This window comes from Nicotiana tomentosiformis, chromosome 12 (assembly GCF_000390325.3).
Source record: "Nicotiana tomentosiformis chromosome 12, ASM39032v3, whole genome shotgun sequence".
NCBI classification, from domain to species: Eukaryota; Viridiplantae; Streptophyta; class Magnoliopsida; order Solanales; family Solanaceae; genus Nicotiana; species Nicotiana tomentosiformis.
Window position 1 is genome coordinate 75,358,751 of NC_090823.1, and position 10,313 is coordinate 75,369,063.

General features: G+C 41.1%; 1 protein-coding gene across 1 annotated transcript; it reads right to left on the reverse strand.

The window, feature by feature from the left end:
• Positions 1-5,622: 5,622 nt before the first annotated feature.
• Positions 5,623-6,750, reverse strand: LOC138902882 (uncharacterized). Its single transcript, XM_070190783.1, has 2 exons — positions 6,415-6,750; positions 5,623-5,745 (listed from the first exon to the last, which is right to left on the reverse strand). The coding sequence occupies exons 1-2, from the start codon at positions 6,748-6,750 to the stop codon at positions 5,623-5,625; spliced, it is 459 nt and encodes a 152-aa protein (XP_070046884.1).
• Between the last annotated feature and the right edge of the window lie 3,563 nt (positions 6,751-10,313).

Consider the following 10,313-nt stretch of genomic DNA (forward strand, 5'->3'; position numbering starts at 1 on the left):
TGGGTCGAGGAGTGTGAGGAGAGTTTTCAAAAGCTCAAGTCTGCTTTGACTATAGCCCCAGTATTGGTGTTGCCTATGGGTTCGGGGTCTTACATGATATACTATGATGCGTCATGTGTTAGCCTCGGCACGGTGTTGATGCAATATGGTAGGTAATTGTCTACGCGTCTAGACAGCTGAAGGTACATGAGAAGAATTATCCTGTCCACGACTTGGAATTAGCAGCTATTGTTCATGCCTTGAAGATTTGGCGGCACTATTTGTACGGTGTCCCTTGTGAGATCTATACCGACCACCGGAGTCTACACCATCTGTTCAAACAGAAGGATCTTAACTTGCGGCAGCGAAGGTGATTAGAGTTTCTTAAGGACTATGATATCACCATTCTATATCATCTTGGAAATGCCAATGTGGTGGCTGATGCCTTGAGTCGAAAGACGGAAAGCTTGGGCAGTCTAGCATATCTACCGACAACGGAGAGGCCATTAGAATTGGATGTTCAGGCCTTGGCCAACCAGTTTGTTAGATTGGATATTTCGGAGCCGAGTCGAGTTCTAGCTTGCGTGATTTATCATTCTTCTCTATATGATTACATCAAAGAGCGTCAGTATGATGACCCTTATTTGCTTGTCCTCAAGGACACGGTTCAACATGGCAATGCCAAGGAGGTTACTATTGGAGATGATGGTGTGTTATGAATTAAGGGCCGGCTATGTATGCCCAATGTGGATGGTTTGCGTGAGTTGATTCTTCAGAAGACCAACAGTTCACGGTGCACCATTCATCTGGGTGCCGCTAAGATGTATCAGAACTTGAGGCAACACTATTGGTGGAGGAGGATAAAGAAAGACATAGTGGAGTATATAGCTCAGTGCCTAAATTGTCAGCATTTGAAATATGAACATCAGCGGCCAGGTGGGTTGCTTCAGAGGCTTGATATTCCAGAGTGGAAATGGGTGCGAGTTACCATGGATTTCGTTGGTGGACTCCCACGGACTTAGAAGAACTTTGACGTAGTATGGGTGATTATGGATAGGTTGACCAAGTCGGTTCATTTCATTCCAGTAGTGACTACTTATTCTTCAGAGCAGTTGGCTCAAGTCCATATTCACGAGATTGTCCGACTTCATGGAATGCCAGTATCCATCATCTATGACCGGTGTACGCATCTTACATCGCGATTCTAGAAGGCTGTACAACATGAGTTAGGCACATAGGTTGAGTTGATTACAGCATTCCACCCTCAGACGGACGGACAGTCCAAGCGCACTATTCGGATATTGGAGGATATGCATTGTGCCTGTGTTATGGAGTTCGGGCATTCTTGGGATTAGTTCTTGCCGCTTGCGGAGTTTGCCTACAACAACAGCTACTAATTGATTAATCAAATGGCTCCGTATAAGGCCTTGTATGGTAGGCGTTATCTGTCTCTGGTGGGTTGGTTTGAGCCGGGTGAGGCAAGTCTATTGGGTACTGACTTGGTTCAGGATGCCTTGGAAAAGGTTAAGTTGATTCAGGATCGGCTTCGTAAAGCCCAATCTACATATAAAGGTTATGTGGATCGGAAGGTTCATGATGTTGTATTCATGGTTGGAGAGTGGGTCTTGCTCCGGGTTTCTCCCACGAATGGTGTTATGAGGTTCTGGAAGAAGGGCAAGTTGAGCCCTAGGTACTTCAGACCTTTTGAGATTCTTGAAAGGATTGGTGAGGTGTCCTTCAAGCTTGAATTGCCACCTAGTCTAGCTGCAGTTCATCAGGTATTCCATGTTTCTATGCTCCGGAAGTATCACGGTGATCCGTCCCATATGTTAGATTTAAGCTAAGTTCAATTGGACAAGGATTTGTCTTATGTTGAGGAACCGGTGGCAATTTTAGACAGGCAGGTCCGAAAGTTGAGGTCAAAGAACATTGCTTCAGTGAAGGTTCAATGGAGGGATCAACCAGTAGAGGAAGCGACTTGGGAGACCGAGCATGATATGCATAGCCGTTATCCTCATCTTTTTACCATTTTAGGTATGTGTCTATACTCATTCAAGGACGAACGTTTGTTTTAAGATGGGGAGGATGTAACGACCCGACAAGTTATTTTGAGTATTTTAGCCTCGTTCCTCTACTTATTGCATCCACTATGTTGTATTGTGGTTATGTGACTTACTGGGGGTGTTTGTTTTTGGTTCGGGTGAGTTTCAGAGTCAAATAGGATAGTCCAAAAGTTGGAAGTTTAAGTTAAAAGAGTTGAACATAGGTTGACTTTTGTGTAGACGACTCCGTAATGGAGTTTTGATTTTTCCAATAGCTCCGTATAGTGATTTTGGACTTAGGAGAGTGTCTGAATATTGATTTGGAGGTTCGTAGGTCGTTTCGGCTTGAATTGGCGAAAGTTAGGAAGTTGAAGGTTTGGAAGGTTGAGAAGTTTGATCGGGAGTTCACTTTATTGATATCGGGGTCGGATTCCAATTCCGGAAATTAGAATAGGTCCGTGATGTCATTTATGACTTGTGTGCAAAATTTGATGCCAATCAGAGTTGTTTTGGTATGATTCGGCATTAGTTTTGGAAGTTGGATGTTCATAGTTTCAATAGGCTTGAATTGGGTTGCGATTCGTATAATCAATGCAATTTGATGTGATTATTGGCCTTGAGTAGGTCTGTTATGTGTTTTGTCACTTGTTGTTATATTTGGATGGGGTCCAGAGTGTGAATCGAATTGAATCGAAATCGGATCATTTAGGACTTCGGTTGATTTGCTGAAACTGCTGTTGTTCTAGTGTCATTGCACCTGCGGAGGGTTTGGCCGTAGGTGAGGAAACACAGGTGCTTCATGGTCATTGCAGATGCGGAAAGGGCTAGCCAGTCCTGGGGTCGCAAAAGCGGAGACCCTCTGCAGGTGCGCCCAGGTTCTGCAGGCGCGAGTGCGCAGGTGCGCCCAGGTTCCGCAAGAGCGGATGCGCAAAAGCGCATAATTCTCCGCAGAAGCGGACTTGCTTGGACTTAGTTGGAACCGCACCTGCGATGGATATTTTTACAGGTGCGGGGTCGCAGGTGGGGTTGTTTGTCCGCAGAAGCAAATACCGCTGGGCAGAAAAGGGGGTGTTCGAGGGTTTTATCTCATTTTCATCTTTTGGACCTATAGAGCTCGGTTTGTGGCAATTTTACAAGGGATTTTCAAAGAAATCATCAGGGTAAGTGATTCTAACTCGTATTTGGCTATTATACATGAATCCATCATTATTTTTGGCATTTAATTAGTGATTTGAGTTGGAAACATATGGGGGGAAATTGTGAAACTTCTTAGACTAAATTTTGGGGACTTGAAAGATGATTTGAAGTCGGATTTGAGTAATTCTTGTATGGTTGACTCTTTATCGAATGGGTATTCAGATTTTGTAAGTTTGGTCGGGTTCTGAGACGCGAGCCTAGGGTTGACTTTTTGAGTTGACTTTTTATTTCTCTTTAAAGATTGCAACTTTATTGTTCGAAATAGCTTCTTATAGTTTGTATTTATGGTATGAAGTTTTTTTGGCTAGATTCGAGCCGTTCGGAATTAGATAATCGCGGGAAAGGCTTACAAGTGGATTGAGTTAGCGTGTTTTGAGGTAAGTATTTTGCCTAACTTTGTGTGAGGGAATTACCTCTTAAGATTGGTGTTGTTTTGTGCTAATGGTGATATGTGGAAGTCATGTACGCAAGGTGACGAGTGTATACACGGGCTAAATATGGTAATTGACCGATTTTAGCTATGAAGATACCTTCCGTGCCTTTAATTGAGTTGCCATAACATGTTATATTCATCATCATTAGTCTATCTTCACATCCTTTACTTGACATCATTAATACTTGTCTTAGCTCTTACATGCTAATTGTCTTTACATGTTTAGTTGAAGTTATTGTTCTCAATTTCTTTATTCATTATGTAGCCGTTGAGTTCCTTTACTTGGAGTTGTTGTTTTTTGTAATATCTTATTGTTGAATTTGGTGTTGAAGTTATAAAGGTCGTGATTCACATTGAGGCAAAGTTATAAATTTGTTGAAACACCATTCTTGTTGAGTTATTCACTTTCGGTTGCTATTGTTGAGACTCTTGTTATTGTTGTGATTGAGCCATGGGCTATTTATTGTGGAAACACTATTATTGTTGACTTCTTTGGCAAGTTGTGGTATTGGGCACTTGAGGTGCGATTTGTGTTATGATATGATATTGATACGCATGTGGTGGTATAAGGATTGGGGTTGAAACGCATGTGATAAGATAAGGTGGGCTTGATACGCGTGTTGCTAGTAGGGGAGCTACTTGAAGCCACGCGGTGTGATAAGGTGGGCTAAAACGCGGGTAGCTATTTCAGAAAAATAATTTTCAAAACTAAATGCAAGGCTCCCGCGGTGATATAAGGAAAGATTGTGACTTGATTTGTAAAATGAGACTACGAGGCGGTACCTCGGTAGTGATTCTTATTGGTACCTTTCAATTACATCACTTGTGTTTTTTTGCATTGTTTCCTTGGTATTTTATTCGTTGTTTTCTTCCATCATGTCTTAATTGCCTTAGTTCAGTGTAGCTATTCTTGTTATATTTCCTCATTGTATCGTTTTTATTGTTTTTCATTATCATACTGTCATATATACATGTTCAGTTTTCTTATTTGTTCCAGTAGGATCTTGACCTGACCTCATCTCTACTCTACTGAGGTTAGGCTTGATACTTACTGGGTACCGTTGTAGTGTACTCATGCTATGCTTCTGCACATCTTTTATGCAGATCCAGGTACCTCTTACCAGCCTAGGCACCAGTGAGTCGAGCTCAAATTCGGAGACTTCAAGGTATACTTGCCGGCATCCGCAGGCCTCAGATTCACCCTCTATCTAGTTCTATTTCATTTTCCCTTTTTATAGATAATGTTGTATAGGGATGTTCGGTATACTCTTGTAGAGCTTTTGACTTGATATCACCGGATTTTGGGAGTTTTGTTTTGTTCAGTTGCGCAGTCCTTTTTATGATAGTGGTTGGTTAATTTGAAAGTTTTATCATTATCTCAGTTAATTTCTGCATGTATGTTAGGCTTACCTAGTCTTAGAGACTAGGTGCCATCATGACATCTAACGGAGGAAAATTGGGGTCGTGACACCCACGTGGCCGAAATCCAAAATTTAGACCAAATCCCGATTACCCATTTACCTCCTAGGTCAAATATGTGATTTCTTTCAAAATCCGGCCTTAATTTGAGATCTAAATCACAATCTTACAAAATCTCTAAATTCTACCAAAAACCCCAATTTTTAGTCTATAAAATTATAGATTTGATAGTGGAAATTCATGAAAAAATAATAAAAAATAAAAATAAATTAAAGTTACTAACCTATGAAGTTGGGAAGAAATTTCTCTTCAAAATTTGCCTCTATGGACTCAAGGTCTCAAAAATGGTGTAAAATAAGCTAAGTCCGAAATTTCAACATTTTACTCAGCTACAGGTATCGCAATTGTGAACTCTTGTTCGCAACTGCAATATCTGCGGATGCAAACCACTAATTGAAAATGCGATTAGTGCCTGAGCCTCCCAATTGTCGCAAATACGACCAAAACATCACATTTGCGAAGGTCCAACCCCTCGCAAAAACAAACATAGCTTCACATATGTGAAGTTGTCCAGTCCAGTGTCGCAAATGCGGAATCCCCACGTGTCATAAAAGCAACAGATACTTCGCAAAAGCGAAGCTCACATTTGTGAACAGGTTCTCGCAAATGTGAGTCCTGCAGTCAGCAATACCGGCAATACAACAGTCATGCTGAATCCCCTTGGGCTCCAATTCGAATACTCACAAGTATATTAATGTCATATAAACTCGCTTGCAAGCTGAAATCATCAAAATAATATCAAAAATCAAGAATCGATCATTAAAACTCAAGATTTTCAAAGTTTAAACTCAATTTTCCAACTTCTCACATAAAGCGCTGAAATGACCTCGAGTTATCTGGGACCCAATCAAATATGTGTATAAATCTAAAAATATCATAAAAACCTAGCAAAATTGTCAAAACACCGATCTAAGGTCGTTTACCAAAAACGTTGACTAATTTCAAAGTCAAAAATCACATTTTCTTTAAAAGTTCACATTTAAACATTTCGAAAATCGACACGGACCACGCACACAAGTCATAAATCATAAAATTGAGCTATGAAAGGTCTCAAAACATAAAAAGGGGAGCTAGAACTAAAAAAACATGTCGGGTCGTTATATTCTCCACCTCTAAAAGAAATGTTTTGTCCTCGAACGGATATCGAAATGTACCTGGACTGGAAAAAAGGTGCAGGTATCTACTCCTCATATCAGACTTCAACTCCCAAGTAACCTCCTCAATAATCTAACCTCTCCAACGCACTTTTATAGAAGAAATATCTTTAGATCTCAACTTTCAAACTTGCCGGTCTAGAATGGCCACCGACTCTTCCTTATAGGTCAAATTCTCATCAAGTTGCACCGTGATGAACTCTAAAACATGTGACATATCCTCATGGTACTTCAGAAGCATGGAAACGTGAAATACTGGATATACCCTTGCTAGGCTAGGAGATAATGCAAGCCTATAAGATACCTCCCCAACTCTCGTCAAGATCTCAAATGGGCCAATAAATCTCAGACTCAACGTGCCCTTCTTCCCAAATCGCATCACGCCATTCATAGGCGAAACTCGGTGAAGAACCTTCTCACCTTCCATGTAATCTACATTGCGAACCTTCCTATTTGCATAATGCATTTTCCTGGATTGAGCTGTACGAAGCCACACCTGAACCCATTTCACCTTTTCTAAAGCTTCGTGAACCAAATCTGTGCCCAACAATCTAGCCTCACCGGGCTCAAACCAACCAACTAGCAAACGACATCGCCTCCCATATAAGGCCTCATACGGAGCCATCTGGATACTCGACTGATAGTCATTGTTGTAGGCGAACTCTGCTAGATGTAGAAACTGGTCCCATTGACCCCTAAATCAATAGAGCATTGACCTCACATGTCCTCCAAAATCTGAGTAGTCCACTCGGACTGCCCGTCCGTCTGAGGGTGAAACATGATACTCAGCTCAACTCACGTGCCTAAATCATACTGCACAACTCTCCAAAAGTGTGAAGTGAACTATGTGCCATGGTCTTAAATGATAGAAATAGGCACACCGTGCAGGCGAATAATCTCCGGATGTAAATTTGATCCAACTGCTCTAAAGAGTAGGAAGTCATTACCGAAATGAAATGTGCGGACTTAGTCAACCAGTCCACAATAGCCCAAACAACATCATACTTCCTCAAGGTCATGGTAAGCATACCACAAAGTGCATAGTGATGTGCTCCCATTTCCACTTTGGTATCACCAGTTTCTGAGTCAAACCACCGGGTTTCTGATGTTCATACTTCACCTGTTGATAATTCAAATACCGATAGGCATGCCCAACAATGTCTTTCTTCATATTTCGCTACCAATAGTGTTGCTTCAAGTTACGATATATCTTCATAACACCTGGGTGAATGGAATATTGTGAGCTATGAGCCTCCTCAAGGATCAACTTTCTCAACCCATCAACATTTGGAACACAAATCCGGCCCTGAAGCCGCATAACACTATCATCCCCAATCACGACCTTCTTAGCACCACCTCGCTGCACCGTGTCTTTCAACACCAACAAGTGAGGATCGTCAAACTGGTGAGCCTTGATGCGCTCCAACAAAGATAATTGTGCCAAAACACAAGCAAGAACACTACTAGGCTCTGAAACATCCAACCTCACAAACTTGTTAGCCAAAGCCTATCCATGGCCAATGGTCTCTCCACTGCCGGTGTAAATACAAGCTACCCATGCTCTCTGCCTTCCTACTCAAGGTATCGGCCACTACCTTGGCCTTCCCCGGATGATATAATATGGTGATATCATAGTCTTTTAATAACTTTAACTATCTACACTGCCTCAAATTAAGATCCTCTTTCTTGAACAGATGTTAAAGACTCCGATGGTCAGTATAGAACTCACATGGCATGCCGTATATATAGTTCCTCCAAGGTCTCTTATCCTATAAGTTATGAAAAACCAACAAACACATCATTCTTTTCAAAGATAAATGCATAATCTTTTAAAAACAATGAGTTTTCAAACAGACTTAACCATTTTACCTAAAATTCATTTAATCACTTTAACCACTAACAAAATAGAATATAGACAATTATTTCCCCAAACCTAGCCTAAGTTTAAGGAGCTACCTCAGGTAGATTTTAAGGGATGCCTAACACCTTTCCCTTAGAATAACTAGAACCCTTACCCAAATTCCACCGGTTAGCAGACCATTAGTATAATAAATTCACAGACTTATAGGTACCCTAATATACCTTAAATATTAGGTGGTGACTCTCTTTTATCAACTTCAGAAGAACCATTAGTTGTATTGTGTTTTGACTAGTGTAGAATAGTGTGAAACAGCACTCACCCAACCAACAAGTCATGGAGTTCTCTCGCCCGGTTAGAACTAATGCCAAGCTCTAAGCTGATCATCGACATTCTTATCTAGACATACCTCATTTGTCTCCGATCGTACCAATTCCAGGTCCATTGATCTCATCTCATCCAATACAAGTTATATGATCGATGAACTACATCAAACGCCACCTAGTCAGACACGTCACAATCTGAACCCAATAAGCACAACTCAAATATAACAGAAGATGGAAAAAGAACACATGAGACAACTATCCGACAAGCCCAACGGTACAACTCCCTATCGGTACCATACTATGAATCCATCCCACAAGAAAGAAGCAAAACACACGAAATAATCACAAATAATGTCATCCTAAGATAACCCCACAGTGGCACGTAGCCCAATCCAAACATACAGATCCACATGGAACACAAGGATCCCATCCTCAACTTGGAATCACAAAGAGGATAAACATCCCATCAGCCAAAAACCTTTCACTAACTTTATCCTGTAGAACAAAATCACAACACACAACGGACTCCTCGTACCTGTACAACACCTCAATCACAAGGTATGGCCAAATCACCTAGGAATCACATCAAAACCCACCATATTAAGTAATAGAAAGTCCACCCTAGTTTCAAGACCTCTAATAATGACGAATCAAGAGTGATAGACACGGTCTACCACAATAGAATCCGCCAACGGGCATAAACACATAAATAGGGGTACTAAAGGATCACAAAACATATCCAAACACGAAGCAGAATAGGATGGCACATACAAATAAATAGTATCGGATCAAATTAAACTAATGCATCTCTATGACAAATGGGAACTATACCTGTAACGACATCACCTGGTACAGCGGTGTCAGCCCTATCAGGGAAAGCATAAAAACGAGCTTGGACTCCCCCTATAGGATGCCCTCTAGCCCACTCCCTGATAGCCCAGAACAAACGACACCTTAACTAACCCGATCGGGACCTGTCCAAACAACCCGCCATGTTTCCCTTTGATCTTGGTCGTTGAACACGAATGATCAACGGTCCATAATAAACCTAACCTTCTCCTTATATCCCCACAACCCAAACCCTAGACCCATTTTCTCCGCCCAGCCGCCCCTAAACTCTCTCGAAACTTCCCTTCTTCTCTGAAAATACCCTAGCCGCCTCCCTCTTCAACCCCTCTCCAAATCTCATTAACAATGAGATTCACCCATTATTTGCTTACTATATTTGTGTTATCTCGCTATTGGTCGCTCCTTTATGGTATTACTTAGGTACTTGCTTGATTTTGGAAAGTACTATCTACAAAATCAGACCATGCCAACTTGAATCTATGGGATTTGGACGATAATTTCGTCCATATACGCTCAATAAGGAATGATTTTGTACCTTTGGTTCGATTTACAGTTGATTGGACCCAACTAGGATTTGATATTTTCATCTCCTTCACCGGTTCTGATTGCATGAGATCGTTTCTTTCCTTCTTTATGTTTAATTGATTATTTTCCATGATTGGTTTTTTCAAATCGAACATTATATAACTCCCTCCCTAATTTCCTCTTTAGAGGATCGGAATCACTTTTACTCCCTCACTTACTCACTTTATTATTCTGAAACTACTAGTTCTTGGCCGGCTGAAAGCCAAGGCCACCTAAATTTGCTTTATAAACCTTCCCACTGCGAGCACTGCACAGGGCTCATCTGAAGCCATTTTGAACTCTGACATACTAGGTTTGGGGTCCTGTTGTTCTCTCTTTGCTATTAATAATTGAATTACTGCTGGAAATTACTCTTCTCATTTACTTGTTCATTAATTTGTAACTGGTAAGTACCTTTGACTCTCATAATTT